Raw genomic sequence first — 22,240 nt, 5'->3', positions numbered from 1 at the left:
ATATACTGGCCTTGGAGGAAGTGTAGCACAGATTCACCAGAATTATACTGGGGCTAAAATGGTTTAATTATTGGGACAGGTTGCACAGACCAGGCTTGTATTCCTTTGAATATAGGAGTGGTCTAATTAAAGTGTTTAAGATGATTAAAGGATCAGATAGGGTAGATAGAGACAAACATATTTCCTCTAGTGGGAGTGTCCAGAACAAGGGGGTATAACCTTAAAATTAGAGCTAGGCTGTTCAGGGGTGCTGTCAGAAAGCACTTCTTCACAGAAAGGGTCCTTGAAATCTGGAACTCTCTCCCCCAAAAAGCTGTTGAGGCTTGATGGATTTTCATTATGCAAGCATATTAAGGGATACGGACCCAAGGCGGGTAGATGGAGTTAAGATGCAGTCAGCCATGATCTAATTGAATGGTGGGACAGGCTCGAGGGGCTGGATGGCCTACTCCTGTTCCTATGTTTCATAGCAACTTGCCTCTTCTATGCCTGCAGGACATTTTATTGCATGTGCAGAAGGGGCAGGAAACTGTATTTTACGGGGTCATTTCACTCTGTTGCCAAAAACACCGTTTTAGTAGCTATGCGAGCAGCAGCCAATAAAAGGCTGACGGCCGTTCGGAAAGTGGACATTTGGCAACTTTGAATTGGGAAGCCCTTGTAATGCTGTTATTGCTGATCAGTGGGCAAGGAAATAAAGGTGCCAGCCCTCCTGAGGGAAGCATCAGTGAAATCTCTTTGATGCATCTGTGAACAGCAAATTGGATATTTCTGATGTCCCCTGTGCCAGGCTGGAAGGAGCTGGAGATGTGAAAATGGAGCGACGCATCACCTTGAGGGCCAGTGATGGTGTCACCCAGAGTACAGTTTGGTAACGGTCTCCCTCCTAAGCTTCAGCCTCCAGTGGAAGTGCTCCTCCGTCACTATCAGGTAGCTGTGCCTAAGCCGGTAGTGATGGGTAGTGTAGCAGCAGGTCTAGACAGAATGCTTTCGATGCTTCTCATTTAAGCTTGCCCTCGTCATTTAAGCCAAGCAAAGATTAAAAGCAATCTACATTATACTGATATTTCTGTCAGCACAGATTCAGTGAAGCAGCAGTTTCTTTTAGAATTCCAATCAGTGAGAATCTGGCTGAGATGCAATGAATTCGCTCCCGGTCCCCTCGTTTCCAATTTAAAATTCTTACTTATGTGTTTAAATCTTTTCACGGTTTTGACCGTCCTATCTTTGTAACTTTCTCCTTCCTTACACCACCCCCCATCCCTTAACTCTCCGTTCCTCCAAAGCTGGTCCCTTGTGCATCCACCCCCTCCCTACAGCCCACCATTTACAGCTGTGTCTTCAGGTGTCTAGACCCCCACGCTCTGGAATTCCCTCCCTATCCCTCTCCTCCTCTAAAACTCTCCTTAAAACCCACCTCTTTGACCAATGTTTTGGTTACCCTTCCTACTACAGGAAACCTTTTTTTATCCGGCACCGACGGGACCGACGTGGTGCCGGTTCATCAAAAATTCCGGATAACCGAAAGCTATAGTAAAAGATACGGAGAGATGAGAGCTCCATATAAAGCAACAAACCCTGTTGCTTAGCAACAGGTTCAGAACAATGGCCACACGTTCCAAACGTCTCTGTAGCTTAGCAACAGCTGCAGGCACACCCTTGCACAGCAACAGATCGAGGAAGGCAAGTACAATATGAAGTAAAACTTACCTGAACCTACTCCTGAATTTTGCCGGTTAACCGAGATTTCCGGTTATTTAGGTGCCGGTAAATTGAAAGTTTCCTGTATATCCTTCTTTGCCTCAGCATCAATGTTTCTCTAATTATGCCTCTGTGAATCACTTTGGAACATTTTTCTATGTTAAAGGTTATATACAAACGCAGGTCAACCAACGATTTAAAGGTTTGCCAAATAATTTTTGATGAAGAGAATGCCTGGCTAAATAAATTGGGTAGAGTCCAAAAAAGACAAATTATGCATGGCCTATTTGAAGCAGTGGGTTTAAGGTTGCCCCTTGCCTGGCTTTGTATTGGGCAGTCTGGTTATTGAGTGGGCTATCACGAAATTTATGAAACTTCATTGCCGTGCTGTGGGCGTGCTGGTTTGTTGGAGGTGACATCTTTTGGGTTCAGTAGTAAACTCAATCTGCCTACTCAGGTTTAATGTGAAAGATCCCATGGCACTATTCAAAACAGTGCAGCGAGTTCTCCTGGTGGCCTGGCCGATATCATCCCTCAACCAACACCGTGAGAAATATTATGTCATTCAATCGTTTGCTATTTAAGAGAACTTACTGTGTGCAAATTCTCTGCTGTGTTTGCCTACACAACAACAGTGACTGCACTTCAAAAATAAGCCATTGGCCATAAAGCGTTTTGGGACGCTGAGACCTTGAAAAGTGCAATATAAATAGAAGTTCTTTCATAAACCAGATACCAAAGATCTGAGTTTTTAAAGCAAGTCTATTTTCGCATTTTATAAAGTGTCTTATGATGTAGAGGTGTTAGTTATTCAGGCTTAAAAGACTTTTAATTATCAGCAGCAAGAAAGCATCAGAACTCAGACCATAATCAAGGCCTCCTTCTCCCCACCCAAAGCCTTGGCAAAAATAGTGCCAACCTGTGGTAAACCACTGTTTGTATTCCACTGTGTACATGCCTGGACATGCCTCGGCTGACTCCTCCCACAAGTCCTAGTATAAAGGTGACTGCTCCCCAGCCCTTTGTATTTCTGGACCGGTCGACCACTCGAGGCAGACCTTCATTCTTTTGTTAATAAAAGCCTTTAGTTACTCTCTTAACTCTCAGTCTTTTATGAGTAATTGATAGCGCATCAATTTTATTAACAAAATTTTTATAATGGAGAAGATCCTCACACCAGCATGCCTGGACTTAGATCATCGGGAGGCGGACTCATCCACCAAGTTTACTCACTGGCTTAAGTGTTTCGAAAAATTCGTGACCGCCTCCGCAGCAATCAAATCGGACGAGGACAAACTGGATGTCCTGACCTCCAAAGTGAACCACCGAGTGTACTCGGTCATCCAAGACGCGACCTCGTACGCGGACGCTATCAAGCTCCTCAAGGACCAGTACACGCGCCCAGTGAACGAAGTGTACGCCAGGCACCTTCTGGGGAGTCGTAAACAACAACCTGGGGAATCGACCGTGGAATATCTTCAGGCACTGTCTGTGCTTGGCCGGGCCTGTGGTTGTAAGGATGTAAAGGCCGCCGTGTACACAGAGGAACTTATCCGGGATGCTTTTGTAGCGGGCCACAGATCCAATTACACCCGACAGCGACTGTTGGAGCAGAGTGACCTCGACTTCAACAAGGCCTCTGAACTCGCACTATCATTGGATGCAGCCTACCGGGGCATGGATGCCTACTCCTCTGCACCGTGGACGCCGCGGGGAATGACAGCCTGGGACACGGTAGGACCACCTCATAGCGCCGTGCCACCCCAGCCACACCCCAGCAATGGCCCAACTACCGCAGCAGTGTCCCAAGGCCAGACAGCAGTGCCCCAAGGCCAGAAATGCTACTTCTGTGGCCAGGCAAAACACCCCAGAGCGCGCTGCCCGGCGAAAAACGCGATCTGCTCGGGCTGCCGGAAGAAGGGACACTACGCTAACGTCTGCAGGGCCAAAGCCACCCCGAACCCCAGCAGCACCGCGTGTGGGCCATGCGGGCCGCCATCTTGGGCCTCCCCGGACATGTGCGAACCACCGGTACAGCAGCCATTTTGGACGCCTCCAGCCACATGGGGATCATGGACGCCGCCATCTTGGACGACAGCCGGAACGCAGCAGGCCCCCAACACCGCCTCATCTGATACCCGCAGCGACACACCGACCCCTACGCTGGCATCCGTTACACTGGACCAAGCGAGACCGCACCAGCTGGCCAGTTCCACAATGGACATTAAGGTAAATGGCCATGATACAATCTGCCTTTTTGACTCTGGGAGCACGGAGAGCTTCATCCACCCCGACACGGTGCGGCGTTGCTCTCTCCCAGTCCTGCCTGCGCACCAGCGGATTTCTATGGCCTCCGAGTCCCAGTCGGCGGACATCGGCGGCTACTGCGTAGTGACACTCGTAGTAGACGGGACCGTGTACGATCATTTTAAACTTCTGGTCCTGCCCGACCTCTGCGCTGCCGTCCTGCTGGGGTTAGATTTTCAGTGCCACCTTAAAAGTGTTACGATGGCGTACGGTGGACCCCTACCCCCACTCACAATCCGCAGCCAGCAGCTCCCAAATTGCCCGCCGCGCACCAGGTGCAACCTCTCCACACTCAGAGTCACCCCCCCCCCCCACTGGTTGCTAACCTCACCCCCGACCGTAAGCCCATCGCCACAAAGAGCAGGCGATACAGTGCCGGGGACAGGGTTTTCATTAAAACCGAAGTGGAGCGGCTCCTGAAGGAAGGGATTATTGAGGGCAGCACCAGCCCCTGGCGAGCCCAGGTTGTGGTCGTTAAGACCGGCGAGAAGCAGCGCCTGGTCATCGACTACAGCCAGACAATAAATCGCTACACCCTGCTGGACGCCTACCCACTCCCCCGCATAGCTGATATGGTCAACCAGATCACGCAGTACCGCGTCTTCTCGACCATTGACCTGAAATCAGCGTACCACCAGCTCCCTATCCGCCCTGAGGACCGCCAGTATACTGCCTTTGAGGCAAACGGCCGCCTCTACCACTTCCTTAGGGCAGATAGGGATTTGGCGTCACCAACGGGGTCTCCGTCTTCCAAAGGGAGATGGACCGGATGGTAGATCAAAATGCGTTGCAGGCCACTTTCCCATATCTGGACAATGTGACCATCTGTGGCCGTGACTTGCAGGACCATGACGCAAACCTCGAAAAATTCCTCCGCACCGCCCAACTCCTGAACCTGACATATAACAAGGAGAAGTGCATATTCCGCACAAACCGCCTCGCCATCCTTGGCTGTGTTGTGGAACACGGAGTCATCGGCCCCGACCCCGACCGGATGCGTCCCCTTATGGAACTCCCACTGCCCCACTGCCTCAAGGCCCTGAAGGGGTGCCTAGGGTTTTTCTCCTATTATGCCCAGTGGGTCCCCTACTATGCGGACAAGGCCCATCCGCTGATCAAGTCCACCTCTTTTCCCTTGACGGCAGAGGCCCGCTTAGCCTTCCACCGTATCAAGGAAGACATTGCCAAAGCCACCATGCACGCAGTGGACGAATCCATCCCCTTCCAGGTGGAAAGCGACGCGTCCGACTTTGCCCTGGCCGCTACCCTCAATCAGGCGGGGAGACCCGTGGCCTTCTTTTCACGAACCCTCCAAGGCCCGGAGACCAGACACTCCGCTGTTGAGAAGGAGGCCCAGGCGATTGTGGAGGCTGTGCGTCATTGGAGGCACTACCTGGCCGGAAAACGATTTACCCTGCTCACTGACCAACGTTCAGTTGCTTTCATGTTTAACAACAAGCAGAGGGGCAAAATCAAAAATGACAAGATCTTGAGGTGGAGAATCGAACTTTCCACCTACAATTACGAGATCTGGTGCCGGCCCGGGAAGCTCAATGAACCCCCGGATGCGCTATCACGTGGCACCTGCGCCAGCGCGCAGATCGATAGACTGCGGGCCCTCCACAATGACCTCTGCCACCCGGGGGTCACCAGGTTCTTCCACTTCATCAAGGCCCGCAACCTGCCTTACTCTATTGAGGAGGTCAGGACCATGACCAGGAACTGCCAAGTCTGCGCTGAGTGCAAACCGCACTTTTATAGACCAGACAGGGCCCACCTGATAAAAGCCACTCGCCCCTTCGAGCGCCTGAGCGTCGATTTTAAAGGGCCCCTCCCCTCCTCCGACCGCAATGTGTACTTCCTCAATATTATTGATGAGTACTCCCGTTTCCCGTTCGCCATCCCCTGCCTGGACATGACCAGTGCCACGGTCATTAAATGTCTGAACGACCTCTTCACCCTGTTCGGTTTCCCCAGCTATATCCATAGCGACCGGGGCTCATCGTTTATGAGCGACGAACTCCGTCAGTACCTGCTAACTAGGGGTATTGCCACAAGCAGGACCACCAGTTACAACCCCCGGGGGAACGGACAGGTGGAAAGAGAAAATGCGACAGTTTGGAAGGCCGCCCTGCTAGCCTTAAAGTCTAGGGGCCTTCCAACCTCCCGCTGGCAGGATGTGCTCCCCGATGCGCTCCACTCTATTAGGTCACTGCTCTGCACTGCCACTAACGCCACCCCTCATGAGAAAATGTTTGTCTTCCCAAGGAAGTCCACATCGGGGACATCGCTACCGCCATGGCTGACGTCCCCAGGGCTGGTCCTACTGAGAAGGCACGTGAGGACCCATAAAACGGACCCCCTGGTCGAGAGGGTCGACCTCCTCCACGCCAACCCCCAGTATGCTTACATTGCATACCCGGACGGGCGGGAGGACACAGTCTCCATAAGAGACCTTGCACCCTCGGGGGCCGCAGTAACCCACTACTCACTACCACCCCCCCCCACGATCCGATATCCAGCCCCAGCAGACGGCAGGCCTGGGCCCCGCGACCCGCTCGACATCTACGAGGACGACACGCCTGTGCCACAGCCCACGCAGGACTCGACGCCGGAAGCTCCACTACCCCTGCCGTCGCCACGCCGATCACAGCGGCAGGCAAGACCTCCGGAGAGACTCCAATACACTAACTTTTAATACACTTCACCCCGCCGGACTCAATTTTAAACAAGGGGTGAATGTGGTAAACCACTGTTTGTATTCCGCTGTGTACATGCCTGGACATGCCTCGGCTGACTCCTCCCACAAGTCCTAGTATAAAGGTGACTGCTCCCCAGCCCTTTGTATTTCTGGACCGGTCGACCACTCGAGGCAGACCTTCATTCTTTTGTTAATAAAAGCCTTTAGTTACTCTCTTAACTCTCAGTCTTTTATGAGTAATTGATAGCGCATCACAACCTTAGGGTCTCTTCTGCCCCTGTAATGAACAGCATTGTTCTATCCTCATGTGCAACACCGTTCTATACTTTACAAGGGCCTGGATCATCCTCACCAGTACCAACCCCTAAGGGCAGACAATTGGGAACTGCCTTGAACCAGGTCTAGGTCTACTTCTTGTTGTTTATGCTAATTACCAATTTAAGAGGTAGAAAGTGCCCCCTTTTTAAGGGGCACAACCCATGAACTGTAACAACTTGTATTTATATAGCACCTTTAAAATAGTAAAATGTCCCACAGGAGTATTAAAAGACAAAAATTTGACACCGAGCCACAAAAGGAGAAATTAGGACAGATGACCAAAACCTTGGTCAAAGAGGTAGGTTGTAAGGAGTGTCTTAAAGGAGGAAAGAGAGGTAGCGAGGCAGAGTTTTAGGGAGGGAATTCCAGAGCTTAGGGCTTAAGCAACAGAAGGCACAACCACCAATGGTTGAGCAATTATAATCAGGATGCTCAAGAGGGCAGAATTAGAGGAGCGCAGATATCTCGGGGGGGGGGGGTGGGTGTGTGGTTGTGGGGCTGGAGGAGATTACAGAGATAGGAAGGGGCGAGGCCATGGAGGGATTTGAAAACAAGGATGAGAATTTTGAAATCGAGGCGTTGCTTAACTGGGAGCCAAAGTACATCAACAAGCACAGGAGTGATGGGTGAGCGGGATTTGGTGCGAAACAGGACACGGGCAGCCGAGTTCTGGATGACCTCAAGTTTACGTAGGGTAGAACATGGGAGGCCAGCCAGGAATGCACTGGAATAGTCAAGTCCAGAGGTAAATGGGATAGTTTCAGAGCAGCTCACATCTGGGCAGCCATGAGGTGCTGTGGGCCAACAGCAGCAGCAGAATTGTATTCCACCACAATCTGTAACCTCATGGCCCGGCACATCCCTCACTCTACCATTAACATCAAGCTAGGGGACCAACCCTGATTCAATAAAGAGTGCAGAAGAGCATGCCAGGAGCAGCACCAGGCATACCTAAAAATGAGGCGCAAACCTGGGGAAGCTGCAACACAGGACTACATGCACACTAAACAACGGAAGCAGCATGCTATGGACAGAGCTAAGCGAGCCCACAAACAATGGGTCAGATCAAAGCTTTGCAGTCCTGCCACATCCAGTCGTGAATGGTGGTGGACCATTAAACAACTAACGGGAGGGGGAGGCTCCATGAATATCCCCATCCTCAATGATGGCGGAGCCCAGCACGTGAGTGCAAAAGACAAAGCTGAAGTGTTTGCAACCAACTTCAGCCAGAAGTGCCCAGTGGATGATCCATATCAGCCTCCTCCTGAGGTCCCCACCATCACAGAAGCCAGTCTTCAGCCAATTCGATTCACTCCATGTGATATCAAGAAATGGCTGAGCGCACTGGATACAGTAAAGGCTGTGGACCCCGACAACATCCCGGCTGTTGTGCTGAAGACTTGTGCTCCAGAACTAGCCGCGCCTCTAGCCAAACTGTTCCAGTACAGCTACAACACTGGCATCTATCCGACAATGTGGAAAACTGTCCAGATATGTCCTGTCCACAAAAAGCAGGACAAATCCAATCTGGCCAATTACCGCTCCATCAGTCTACTCTCAATCATCAGCAAAGTGATGGAAGGTGCCGTCGACAGTGCTATCAAGCAGCACTTACTCACCAATAACCTGCTCACTGATAGCCAGTTTGGGTTCTGCCAGAACCACTCGGCTCCAGACCTCATTACAGCCTTGGTCCAAACATGGACAAAAGAGCTGAATTCCAGAGGTGAGTTTAGAATGACTGCCCTTGACATCAAGGCAGCATTTGACCAAGTTTGGCACCAAGGAGCCCTAGTAAAACTGAAGTCAATGGGAATCGGGAAAAACTCTCCACTGGCTGGAGTCATACCTAGCACAAAGGAAGATGGTTGTGGTGGTTGAAGATCAATCATCACAGCCCCAGGGCATTGCTGCAGGAGTTCCTCAGGGCAGTGTCCTAGGCCCAACCATCTTCAGTTGCTTCATCAATGACTTTCCCTCCATCATAAGGTCAGAAGTGGGGATATTCGCTGATGACTGCACAGTGTTCAGTGCCAGTTGCAACTCCTCAGATAATGAAGTAGTCCATGCCCGCATGCAACAAGACCTGGATGACATTCAGGCTTGGGCCGATAAGTGGCAAGTAACATTCGCGCCACACAAGTGCCAGGCAATGACTATCTCCAACAATCAAGAGTCTAACCACCGCCCCTTGACATTCAACAGTATTACAATAGCTGAATCCCCCACCATCAACATCCTGGGGCGGGGTGGTCACCATTGAACAGAAACCTCCCTGGACCAGCCACATACAGTGGCAACAAGAGCAGGTCAGAGGCTGGGTATTCTGCGGTGAGTATCTCCCCTCCTGACTCCCCAAAGCCTTTCCACCATCTACAAGGCACAAGTCAGGAGTGTGATGGAATACACTCCACTTGCCTGGATGAGTGCAGCTCCAACAAGCTCGACACCATCTAAGACAAAGCAGCCGCTTGATTGGCACCCCATCCACCACCTTAAACATTCAGTCCCTCCACCACCGTCGCACTGTGGCTGCAGTGTGTACCATCAACAAGATGCACTGCAGCAACTTGCCAAGGCTTCTTCGGCAACACCTCCCAGACCCGTGACGTCTTCCACCTAGAAGGACAAAGGCAGCAGGCGCATGGGAACCATCATCTGCAAGTTCTCCTCCAAGTTACACACCATCCAGGTTTGGAAGTATATCGCTGTTCCTTCATCGTCGCTGGGTCAAAATCCTGGAACTCACTCCCTAACAGCACTGTGGGAGTACCTTCACCACACGGACTGCAACGGTTCAAGAAGGCGGCTCACCATCACCTTCTCAACAGCAATTAGGGATGGGCAATAAATGCTGGCCTTGCCAACGACGCCCACATCCCATAAACAAATTTAAAAAAAGACATGGATGAGAGTTTGAGCAGCGGATGAGCGGAGGCAGGAGCGGAGACGGGCGATGTTATGGAGGTGGAAATAGGCAGTCTTAGTTATGCTGTGGACATGTGGTCGGAATCTGATTTCAGGGTCAAATATGACACCAAGGTTGCGAACAGTGTGGTTCAGCCTCAGACAGATGTTAGGGAGAGGGATGGAGTCAGTGGCTAGGGAACGGAGTTTGTGGCGGGGACCGAAAACAATGGCTTCGGTTTTCACAATATTTAATTGGAGAAAATTTCTGCTCATCCAGAACTGGATGTCAGACAAGCAGTCTGCCAATTTAGAGACCGTGGAGGGGTCGAGAGAAGTGGTGGTGAGGTAGAGCTGGGTGTCGTCAGCGTACATGTGGAAACTGACGCTGTGTTTTCGGATGATGTCGCCAAGGGGCAACATGTAGATGAGAAATAGGAGGGGGCCAAGGATAGATCCTTGGGGGGGGGGTCACCAGAGGTAATGATGCAGGAGTGGGTAGAGAAGCCGTTGCAGGTGATTTTCTGGCTACAATTAGATAGATAAGAATGGAACCAGGCAAGTGCAGTCCCACCCAGCTGGGCGACGGTGGAGAAGCTTTGGAGGAGGATGCAGTGGTCAACCATATCAAAGGCTGCAGACAAGTCGAGAAGGAGGAGGAGTGATAGTTTACCTTTGTCACAGTCACAAAGGATGTCATTTGTGACTTTGATGAGAGCCGTTTCGGTACTGTGGCAGGGGCGGAAACCTGATTGGAGGGATTCAAACATGGAGTTGCGGGAAAGATGGGCACGGATTTGGGAGGCGACAACACGTTCAAGGACTTTGGAGAGGAAAGGGAAGTTGGAGATGGGGTGGTAGTTTGCAAGGACGGAGGGGTCAAGGGTTAGTTTTTTAAGGAGAGGTTTGATGACGGCAGATTTGAGGGAGAAGGGGACAGTACCTGAGGAAAGAGAACCGTTAACAATGTCAGCTAACATGGGAGCCAGAAAAGGAAGTTGGGTGGTCAGCAGTTTGGTGGGAATAGGGTCGAGGGAGCAGGAGGTGGGTCTCATGAACAAGTTGAGCGCGGAAAGGTTATGACGGGAGATCGGAGAGAAACTGGAGAAAGATGTGGGTTCAGGGCTAGGGCAGGGGGGAACCTTAGAGTAAGTTTGGCCCGGTGGGCAAGGGGAAGGAAGGGAAGTGGCAGAGGCAGCTGAATGGATGGTCTCAATCTTAGAGACAAAGAAGTCCATGAGCTCCTCGCATTTGTTGTCGGAGGTGAGGGTTGCCGGAGGTGAGGGTGGAGGAGACAGGGGAGAGGGGTTTAAGAAGATGGCTTTAGCAGTAGAGAATAGAAGCCGGGGGGTTTATCTTTGCATTCCAGAATGATTCTGGAATAGTGAGCAGTTTTGGCAGACGAGAGCGGGATCTGATAATGATTTATGCGGTCCAGCCAGATCTGGCGGAGAAAGGCTAAACCAGTTGTCCGCCATATCCGTTCAAGTCTGCGTCCCTTGGACTTAAGGCAGCAGAGATGAGGGCCGTACCAGGGGGAATGGCCAGGGTGAGAGAGGGTGATGGTTTTAAATTAAACAAACAACTTTCAAAGGAACTGTAATAGTGTCAGCTGTGGTTCAGTTGGTAGCACACTAGCCTTTGAGTCAGAAGGTTCAGGTCCCACTCCAGAGACTTGCGCACATAAAGCTAGGCTAACAGTGCAGTGCTGAGGGAGGGCTGCATTGTCGGAGGTGCCGTCTTTCGGATGAGTCGTTAAACCTGCTCTCTCAGGTGGACATAAAAGATCCCATGGCAATATTTAGAAGAGCAGGGGGTGTCCTGGCCAATATTTCTCCCTCAACTAACCTAACAAAAACAGATTATCTGATCTTTTTCACCTTGCTGTTTGCGGGAGCTTGCTGTGCGCAAATTGGGTGCCGCGTTTCCCACATTACAACAGTGACCACACTTCATTGGCTGTAAAGCGCTTTGAGACGTCCGGTGGTCGTGAAAGGCACTATGTAAATGCAAGTCTTTCTTTCTTTAACAAATTAAATGTGTTTGGGAGTGATGGGGTCCAGGTCGAGATGCTCTTGGGCAGATCAGGAAGAGTGAGGCAATCCCTGGCTGTGGTTCAAATGGTCCCTGTGGCCAGGCCGGGCCTGACCTCTCACCCCCTGCCCCGGAAGTGCTTTGTCCCCCCCCACCTCGAGCGGTGGTGTTTCCGGGTACGGACATGTCCCACTGAAGCGCCCGGCCTCCGGGAGCAGCCCCGCCGCCACCCCACCATGCAGGGTCAAGGCCAGGGCCGCCGCAAGGCCGCGCACAGCCCCGAGCGCCACAGAGTCAGAGTCAAAAGCGAGGGCGCGGCGGAGGCCTCCAAGCACCGGCCCTCCAGTTCCGGCTCTTCCGGGGGCAGCCTGTCTCCGCCCGGCCACTGGAAGAGCCGCTCCCCGGCCAGGAGGAAGCCGGCGGCCGAACAACAACAGCAGCAGCAGCAACAGCAACAGCCTCCGCGGCCCGAGGGCAGGTGGAAGCGGGTGAGTGGGGTCAGAGAGTCAATGGTGACAAATTATTCACTTCTCAAAACATCAAGGGCAGAGCCGGCCTTTCAGAGTCAGCAGGAGGAGGAGGGGAATCCGGTCAGACCGCCTCAGGCCCCGACCCACAGCACCGCCTGTCTCCATTCACATTGGGAGGAAACAGGAACAGAGAAACAGGGGTGGGTTTCACCTTGGTCTGTTCACAGCAATCTGATTTTGGCAAAGTGAAAATGCCATTCATTGGTGAGGACTTAACATTAGGAAGGAGGTGGATTTGGTGCAAGAATTGGTTAAGGAGGGAGGTGAAGGGGTTTTGGTAGAGCAAATAAGGAGAAACTTGTTTCCACTGCCAGGAGGGTTAGTCACCAAAGGACACAGAGTTAAGATAATTGGCAAAAGAACTGGAGAATCAAGAAATTTACGGCCACTCGGGAGAGGGGAAATGAGCAATGTCCCCTTAAAGCTGTGCACGCGCTGCGGTCTGGAGGTCCCGCGCAGCTGGCTCACCAGCTTTTGAATGAAAAAAACACGCATGCGCGTTAAAGAGGCCGCGCACCCCCCAAAAATTAAAGGGAACATTGGCGATGAGATAAAAGTTTACGCAGAGTTATGATCTGGAACGGTGGTGGAAGTAGATTCAACAATAATTATCAAAAGGCAATTGGATAAATACTTGAAAAGCAAAAATTGCTTGTGAGGAGGATGCCGAGAAACTCCAGTATGATTTGGACAGGTTGGGTGATTGGGCAGATGCAGTATAATAATATGGATAAATGCGAGGTTATCCACTTTGGTGGCAGAAACAGGAAGGCAGATTATTATCTGAACGGCAATAGATTGGGAGAAGGGGAAGTGCAACGAGACCTGGGTGTCCTTGTGCACCAGTCGCTGAAGGTAAGCATGCAGGTGCAGCAGGCGGTTAAGAAGGCAAATCGTATGTTGGCCTTCGTAGCGAGAGGGTTTGAGTACAGGAACAAGGATGTCTTGCTGCAGTTGTACAGGGCCTTGGTGAGACCACACCTTGAGTATTGTGTGCAGTTTTGGTCGCCTTATCTGAGGAAGGATGTTCTTGCCATGGAGGGAGTGCAGCGAAGATTCACCAGACTGATACCTGGGATGGCAGGAATGACGTATGAGAAGAGATTGGGTCGATTGGGCTTATACTCGCTGGAGTTTAGAAGAATGAGAGGGGATCTCATTGAAACTTATAAAATTCTAACAGGACTAGACAGATTAGATGCAGGAAGGATGTTCCCGATGGCAGGGGAGTCCAGAACCAGGGGTCACAGTCTAAAGATAAGGGGTAAGCCATTTAGGACAGAGATGAGGAGGAATTTCTTCACCCAGAGAGTGGTGAACCTGTGGAATTCTCTACCACAAAAGGCAGTTGAGGCCAAGTCATTAAATATATTCAAGAAGGAGTTAGATGTATTTCTTAAGGCTAAAGGGATCAAGGGATATGGAGAGAAGGCAGGGACAGGGTACTGAGTTTGGATGATCAGCCATGATCTCATTGAATGGCGGAGCAGGCTCGAGGGGCCGAATGGCCTACTCCTGCTCCTATCTTCTATGTAGGACTGTGGGGAAGGAGCAGGGGAGTGGAACTAATTAAATAGCTCTTTTCAAAGAGTTAGCACAGGCACGATGGGCCAAATGCCGCCTTCTGTGCTGTAAGATTCTATGTTTAATCTTTTTCTAGTGGCTCAAATATCAAATTGTCGGCCTGGAAGTGAGTTTTATTCTGTTCTGGTGCTGAGACGTTTCTCACGATGCCTAAACTTAAAATTATTTATACTGGTATTTCAGTTCATATATTTCAGAAATAAATGGGTTTGCTGATGAAATCACAATCTCCAATGGCTGCGATGCAAGTTTTTTTTTTTAAAAGCAACGGTCTCTTAATTTCTGGCTGTGTTATGGCGAGTAAAGTGAGATTTTTCTCATTGTATTCAGGAACGGCACGACTATCCGCGACGGGACCACGATGAAAGACGTCACCACGACCGCGCTGAAGGAAATGAGCACCGGCGCAAGAAGGACGGCAACCGAGAGCGACACCGAGAGTGGTCAGACCGGGGGCGAGGCCACAGCCAGCGGAATGGCGGGTCTCGCTCAGAGCCCGGCGTGAGTGGCCGCGACAGGGAGGCTCAGCAGCTGAGCGACCAGCAGGCCGCGAGAGAGCATTACAATGAGCGGAGGCGCCAGAACCGCAATCAATGCCAAATGTTGGGTGATGAGAATCCTGAATGTGAGTCCAATGACAGTCAGGCTAATAGCGGCAACCCAGCGCAGGTGAAAGAGGAGCCAAATTTTGAATTATCCGGTGCCCTTGTGGAAGATACAAACACCTTTCGTGGAGTAGTGATAAAATACAATGAACCGGCAGAATCTCGGATCCCAAGAAAACGATGGCGGCTTTATCCATTCAAGAATGAAGAGCCACTCCCAGTTATGCATATTCATCGTCAGAGTGCCTATCTCTTGGGTCGGCAGCGGAGGATAGTGGATATTCCAATTGACCATCCCTCCTGCTCCAAGCAACATGCAGTGCTGCAGTACAGGTTGGTGTGTAGCTATTTAAATGCAGTTGAATGGGACAGGGGTTAGAAATATCCTGTTGTCATTTTTTTTAAATGCCCCAAAACTATTAAAGGGGCTGAATTTGTGAAACTTATTCTCTAAAGTAAAGTTCTTTGCGTTACTTTACGTACATGCTTTGTAACAGACTTGTACTATCATTTTGGAATCGATGTAAAGTGATTGCCAGTGTGGATGGACATGAGAAAAGAAAGACTTGCATTTATATAGCACCTTTCATGACCTCGGGACGTTGCAAAGCGCTTTACAGCCAATGAAGTACTCTTTGAAGTGCAGTCACTGTTGTATTGTAGGAAACGCGGCAGCCAATTTGCGCACAGCAAGCTCCCACAAACAGCAATGTGATGATGACCAGATAATCTGTTTTAGTGATGTTGATTGAGGGATAAATATTGGCCAGGACACCGGGGAGAACTCCCCTGCTCTTCTTCGGAATAGTGGGCCATGGGACCTTTTACATCCACCTGAGAGAGCAGACAGGGCCTCAGTATAACATCTCATCCGAAAGACGGCACCTCCGACAGTGCAGTACTCCCTCAGTAGTGTCACCCTAGATCTTTGTGCTCAAGTGTCTGGAGCGGGACATGAACCCACAACCATCTGACTCGGAGGCGAAAGCGCCACCTGCTGAGCCACGGCTGGCACTTAGAGTAACTCCGAAATTGGGTTCCATTCTGATCTTCAAATGTGCTGAAGCCAGGAAGTCTGAAACCCACTCTGTTAGATAATCTTACATCACTTGGACTTTGCACTGGGCCTAGGATAACTCAGCCTGATTCAAAGCCCATTGGATTGCCTGGCAATTTTCCAAACTTAGTATGGTGCTCCCTCCTATTAAAAATTCTCTGCTCCGGCAAACAGATTTCCGTGCAGAGAGCTCCTTTGTCGGCAACCTCGGTGGAAAGCGCCGCCACCAGTATAACTTGGGTCTGCCAGCTGCACATCAAATTATACAGAAACTAGCAGCACCCTAAAGCTGCTGGTGTGTCGCTGTATCATCTGGACATATCCATCCTTTGTAAAAAGGCTTTGCTTTGGCAAAACAACGGTCCCAAATCAAGACTATCTGTCTTGTCTGTTTTGTGAATGGCAATTTTTTTTTCTGTCCCGTTGTGTACTATTTTTGCCTTTTCATCGGAGGCCTCCTTTTATTCCCTGTCTACATCTTTCTTTCCCACTTCCTCTTAACAGGACATTAAGAAATGGATTTTCTTTTCCTCATTGGACAGTAGTTAATATAGTATAGGCTCCCCAGAAAAGGCAGTTAATATTCAATATCTCCTTAAAAAGCACTGATCAGACATCTAGTTAAGAACTGGGCTGGTGGTTATATGGATACTTTACTGACTGAGCAAAAACTCGAAAGGGCCTGATGGTTCCTGCATTCCTGGGACAGGGAAAGTGAGCTCTCTGGAGAGTAGCTGACCACAATGGAGAGAGATTCAGAAGTTAAAGAAAAAAAAGAAAGAACTTACATTTCTATAGCGCCTTTCATGACCTCAGGGTCGTCCCAAAGCGCTTCACAGCCAATGAAGTACTTTTGAAGTGTAGTCTTTAACTAATACCTTTTTTTAGGGCGGGGGTCAACATTGATCCATAACTTTTTGTCTTGGGACAAAAACAGGTGGGAAGTACTTAGTGATTGAGTAGATTTTACATGGATCACGGAAGGTTTGGGTTTGACGGGCCAAATGGTCTTCCCTCATTCAGCAATCGTCATGTCAACTTGTTTGTTTCAGCAGTCTGCTGTCATTCTCTCTCTCTCTCTCTCTCAATCCCCTTTTAAACATTGCTATTATCCTTTGGCTGTTTTATAGAGGAAAATACTTGGCTGGTCATGGTTGAAATGTGTAGCATCGGTGTGTGCATCGATCGTCGGGTATGTTTTTAAGGTGCTCAGGCCTCCCCAGCCCCAATCTATGATTGAACAAGGCTGATGGACAGCTTTGCTTCATTGTGATTACAAATTGAAGTTAAGTTTTTGTGTTGGGAGAAGCTTTACCTAGATGATTTTTTTAAAACACAAATGCCTTCTAGTCCTTGGCATTTATTTTTAAAAAGTTACCATTTTGAGCAGTCCTATTCACACAAAATGAGTGACATTCTCATTCTGTGGAGGTTTTTTTTTCAGGCACTTCCTCTAGCATAGTAACTGCTGTAGAAGTATTTTTGCCCCCTATGTAAATGTTATCTCATTCTGCTCTATACTGGGTTCTTTTCCCAGCCAAGAAGACATCCCAGTCTCTGCCAATGCTGCTGTAGGTCTGCCTGCACGCAGATGCCCAGCAAGAGCCCGTGGTCACTCTACTGCAGGATCTTTTCTCCTCCCCATGTCCTTTCCTCCCTCCTTGTGAGGACGAGTACTCTTTTCCGCTGAGTAGTTTTAAGAAATACAGGGATTTATTGTATTCATCTTGAGTTTCTGGCCATCCCCTGTTAAAACTGTTAGATGAGGAACCTGGTTCATTGGGAATCTTGGGCCTACTATTCAGTGGACAAGGATGGAGCACCAGTCTGCACCTCTCTGGCCCTTTCTCATTAGGTAACTTTTCATTAAGGATGTTGACTTGTTTTACTTCCCTCCTTGGGTAAAATCTCAGTATAATTCTTCCTGTCTGAAAGAGGCTGAACTAGAATCGTAGACCGTTGCAATATTCAAGCGTACAGTCGTTGCATGGCGTAACTTGCTGCCCACTTTCTCCCCACAGACTTGTGGAGTTCACCCGGAGTGATGGCACACCTGGCAGGAGAGTGAGACCATACATCATCGACCTGGGCTCTTCCAATGGCACGTACCTTAACAACCAGCGCATTGAGGCGCAGCGATACTACGAACTCCGAGAAAAGGACGTGCTGAAATTCGGCTTCAGCAGCAGGGAGTATGTCATTCTGCACGAATTCTCGGATACCGCTGAGGTGGATGCAAAGGAAGAGCAGAACGACGAGGACGAGGGAGTTGAAAGTTAATCTAAAAACCTGCCCCACTGTTCATTTTGAAATTGGCACTGCAGTTTTACTTTCCCTTTCAAACTTGCAGACAAATGGTTATACTATAATTGGAAGGACCAGTGGACAGTTGACCAGTTTTATATATTTCTGTCCAGGCCGAGCCAATTGATAGCATATATTGACTCTCTCCCAAATTGTCGGTGTTCCGTTATAACTCAATGCGACAATTCAAAGAACAAAATGCAGCCTGACCAGCAGGATTGAACAGTATAATCCCTTCAGACCAAATGCTTTAGGGTTCTGTTTCGCAATCGAATTTCATGTTTCCTAATCTGGTGTGTTTGCCTCCAGTGTTGGTGTTCAGGAAGAGGCCTTCTAAATGATAGCAAGAAACGACTCCGCGGGGCTGACTTGAGTAAATTTAACAGTGCAACTACTGAAGTGCAGCATTGTCAATGATGTAGGAGTATGTGATGCTTTTCATTATATTCTTTTGATTTTTTGGCTCCAAGTTATTAGGTAGAGAATAATAAACGCCATAAACAAATTAATCTACTGGACTCTTTTTAGTCTGGGGACGTCACTAAACAACTGCTCGTGTTGTCGCTTCAGCTCCTTTCATACTCCTGTTGGCTTTTACAGGATCTGAGATACTGCATTGTTCGGCTGAAGCCTTTACTTTCTTTTTCTGGCAGGAGATTGTAGACAAGTTGTGTGTTTTTTTTTCTAATTCAAAATCTCTGTTCTGTCCGGGAGTTATGGTAATGAGCCTTTCAGAACCCCTCTGGCATTTGCACGGTGGATTAAGCAAATGGTAAAATTGATCATTTTGACAAAATATTTTGTGGTGAATCCTTTTGTGAAAATATAGAATGGTTTTTTTTCTATGCAGGAGGGGTTTCTGCCTCTTAAAGTTTGATTTCTTCTCGTACCTCTTTTGGTTAAAGAGGGAATAATGGTAGAGGTCAACTCGTTTCCTGATGGCGCACTACACACAATTACATAAACCTCTTGGCTTGCAGGAGCATTTCAGGTTAAAGGGTGTTTTTTTTTTATTCCCCCAGCCAGCTATGAGTTGATGGCTTGGGTTGCCGTTTGCAGCAGGAAACAAGAGGAACGTCAACAAACCACTCCACAATGAACCCCATAGGTTGGCCTCTGGCTCTGGATATTGATGCATCAGGTTTGATTGGGCAGCAGTCACAAATATAGCTGTACCTGCTGTCAGTGAAGTCGACACCCGAAAGGCACTGGCTGGTGGAAACTCACTCACTAGGAATATCTATTCTAACACGGGAATTTTAAACTTGATCTTTCCCAGTACCTACATGGTGGATGCGCTTCCTACTGAAAGTGATCCCGCTCTCTCTTTATGCATCCAATTAAATTCCTGGGATGTTACTGGTTCAAATCCAACTCATTGTGATGGGAAAGCTGAACAGAAACTTGGTCTGGGATTGCTTGTTCAGGAGTTTAAATCCCTGCACTTCCTGTCAGTGAGATGAATATTGTCAATTTGAAGCACTGTCAGAGCTTGCATTCTTTAAACCGCCAGCCCGATCTGATCCTGGTCTCCAGTATTTAGGAGTCTGTTCTTGGATTCAAGCAAGAAATATTTGGAATAGTTTTATTCTGCAAAAAAACATGTCTGTACATTATATTTCCAACATTTGTTTCTGGCATCTAGTGGTAGGAGACAGATATTCCAACAACATTCATTTTACTTTTTTTTAGCAGCTATTACAAAAGGTCCTGGACCTGAAACGTTAACCCTATGCTTCTCTCTCTCCACAGATGCTGCCTGACCTGCTGAGTGCTTTCCAGCATTTTTCTGTTTTTAAATCATTTTCATTACATTGATGGGCTTTCCAATTAAGATGCCTGAATATCCTGGACATATAGCTGCATCTAACACTGCCTCCATAACTGCTTGGAGTGAAGATATTAATTAAAAAGGGGACAGGGAGGAGGGAACTGGTGACGGCCAGCTTGAGTTGTACTTCTTGCTGACGTATTGGCTTTGTTCAAGGAGGAGGCCGGGAACATTCTGGAACATTCAGCTCTCCTGACTTGAACGAGTTTGGTGTTGAACAGCCTGCATGGGAGGGGCAGGAAATGTAGTTGCACTTGGTAGATATGGCACCTATAAAGAGTTTGATTTTCCTTTTTAAATAGGAAGGTGGGTAAGAATTTTTCTTTTACAGCTTTAGTGTAATTGCACCCACCTAACTGGTGTAGGCCTTGAAAACAACCAGTCAGGAAGGAGATACCTGATTTTTTTTTTTCTAACTTAAAAAAATAATTTTCTTTTTGATCCAATGTATCTGCTAAAATGTTCATAGGTTTTCATACCAAAGGGCTCAAGTTTACCCCTTTCCCAGTGCAGTCCTCCAGCGAAGAAGTGAAGCCAGATTGTTGCTAAGCAACAGGAGAGCGATAATGAACAGTAACACAAGCCTACCTTTTGACGCATTTTGTTATTAAATGAAAAGTTGTTTTAAAATACTGCTCAAAATTATATTTTGTTGTATAAAGAAAACGTGTTCTGTAGATTGTAATGTTGACTTTTGTTACAATCGCTCCTATGTTTTTTGGCAGTCTGTATCATTTTTAGTAAAGTAGATTTCAACAATATATTTCATGTGTTGAGTGCCTTTGTTCCAAATAACAGCATTGTGGGTGTACCTACACCATATGGACTGCAGCGGTTCAAGAAGGCAGCTCACCACCATCTTCTGAAGGGCAATTAGGGATGGGCACTAAATGCAGGCCTAGCCAGCCAGCGACGCCCACATCCCATCAATGAATTAAAAAAAACATGACCAACGTTCCCTTTTAATTTCTTCTTGGGTGCGCGGCCCATTCAAAATACCGCACATGTGCGGCTTTTCCCCATTTAACGGCTGGTGAGTCTGCTGCGTGGGAGCTGCAGAGCGCTGCGCGGCCACGTGGCTTAAAGGGAACATTGGACATTACATCTTCTGAAGAGGCTCACTTTAAAAAGAAACTTAATTTACCAGCTGATCTCCTGTGCCATTGATCAGAGAGAGTCTGGGGTCTGAAACATGGCTGTGATGCTTCAGCTGCTAAGATGGAGCTGAGGTTAACCTAGCCTGTTCCACGAAGGGTATTGCTTGAGTACTCCCAATGGGGATGTGGGTTAAATAGGCACATCCTAATGCCGTTTAGAGGCTAATTGTTGGGAGTTTCTGTAGATTGCCAGCTGTTTCTAAACCCCTCCCCCATGAAAAATTTAACTTTGCATACTTCCATTTAAAAAAATGTTCTCCTTTTGCAAAAGACACTGAATTATTGCTGGGGTAAATATCCAAGTACTCATGTATAAGACCAGACAGTTAATGTTGGCCAGCTAGCCTACCACTGGTGAGCGCCATCGTGTTCACACCTGACATGCACTTTCCAGCAAAATAACTGGATAATGCGGAGGTGGCTGAATTTTTTTCTCTTCAAGCCAGGGGACGAGAGCTTACTAACTAGTATAACTGTAAAATAACGAAATATTGTGTGTTTACGAATGTGTGAATTATTGCACTGCCAACTTTCAAAACAAAATGCTTGCATTTGACTTGCCACTACTGTAGCCATTTTACTTTTTGTTTGAGAAAGCTCGTTGAAAATTCATGGCGCCACTGAGTGTAGAGTTGTCAGTAACATCACCTTGCTAGGAGGGAGATTTAAGATTCAAACTAACTTGTCTGTACAGACAGAGGTTTTGTTTAAACACATACCCTGTCTTCAATCTCCCCTTCCTCTCCATGGTTCTGGAAAGTACTGTTGGTCCCAAATTGCACTTCACATGAATCCTTTCACAACACAGACCACTTTGGTGAAAGTCACCAAAGATAGTCTGTGTGACTGACCATGATGCATCATCCCTTTACGTCCTCCCAGTTGCATTCGATAAGGTCAATGACAACATCTGCCTTCAGCACCTCTTCTGTGGTTACCTTGTGTACTGTCCTCGTATGGATCCATTCCCACCTGTCGCACTGAAGTCAACACATCACATGCAATGGCTTATTACCCATGTGTCCACACAGTCACCTCCAAGGTTCATTTCCTCTAGTGTTTAATATTTTTTAATTTAGAGGAAGTAAAGGGAGTAAATTAAGGGTCGGACATGGCAGGGCAGCTTGGCGTGCTCCTCCTGTGCTATGTGGGAAGTCAGGGACACTTTCGGTGTCCAGGGCGAACATGTGTGCAGGAAGTGTCC

At 48.5% G+C, this 22,240-nt stretch overlaps 1 protein-coding gene across 2 annotated transcripts; it reads left to right on the top strand.

The window, feature by feature from the left end:
- Positions 1-12,033: 12,033 nt before the first annotated feature.
- On the top strand, positions 12,034-20,640 carry snip1 (Smad nuclear interacting protein). 2 transcript variants are annotated; one of them, XR_015072894.1, is made up of 4 exons: positions 12,034-12,456; positions 14,413-15,020; positions 17,766-18,472; positions 19,801-20,640. XR_015072894.1 is itself a non-coding variant. In XM_085962423.1 (3 exons), exons 1-3 carry the CDS (start codon positions 12,055-12,057, stop codon positions 18,022-18,024), a joined length of 1,269 nt encoding a protein of 422 aa, XP_085818549.1. In that variant the 5' UTR covers positions 12,034-12,054; the 3' UTR covers positions 18,025-20,640. The 2 variants fall into 2 exon arrangements, 1 of the variants encoding a protein (XP_085818549.1); XM_085962423.1 differs by having other exon boundaries at positions 17,766-20,640.
- Positions 20,641-22,240: the final 1,600 nt, after the last annotated feature.

The sequence above is a fragment of the Somniosus microcephalus genome, chromosome 20 (assembly GCF_052327205.1).
Source record: "Somniosus microcephalus isolate GS21.2 chromosome 20, FLI_Smic_1.0, whole genome shotgun sequence".
Taxonomy (NCBI): domain Eukaryota; kingdom Metazoa; phylum Chordata; class Chondrichthyes; order Squaliformes; family Somniosidae; genus Somniosus; species Somniosus microcephalus.
Note: the sequence above shows the minus strand (reverse complement) of the source record. Positions and strands in the feature narration are given on the sequence as shown.

What these genes read in the sequence shown, in the direction of transcription:
- snip1 (XM_085962423.1), top strand. Translation starts at nt 12,055, where the DNA reads ATGGTCCCTGTGGCCAGGCCGGGCCTGACCTCTCACCCCCTGCCCCGG. An exon ending in CCGAGGGCAGGTGGAAGCGG is followed by an intron (nt 12,457 to 14,412) that starts GTGAGTGGGGTC and finishes CATTGTATTCAG; the next exon opens with GAACGGCACGACTATCCGCG. An exon ending in CATGCAGTGCTGCAGTACAG is followed by an intron (nt 15,021 to 17,765) that starts GTTGGTGTGTAG and finishes TTCTCCCCACAG; the next exon opens with ACTTGTGGAGTTCACCCGGA.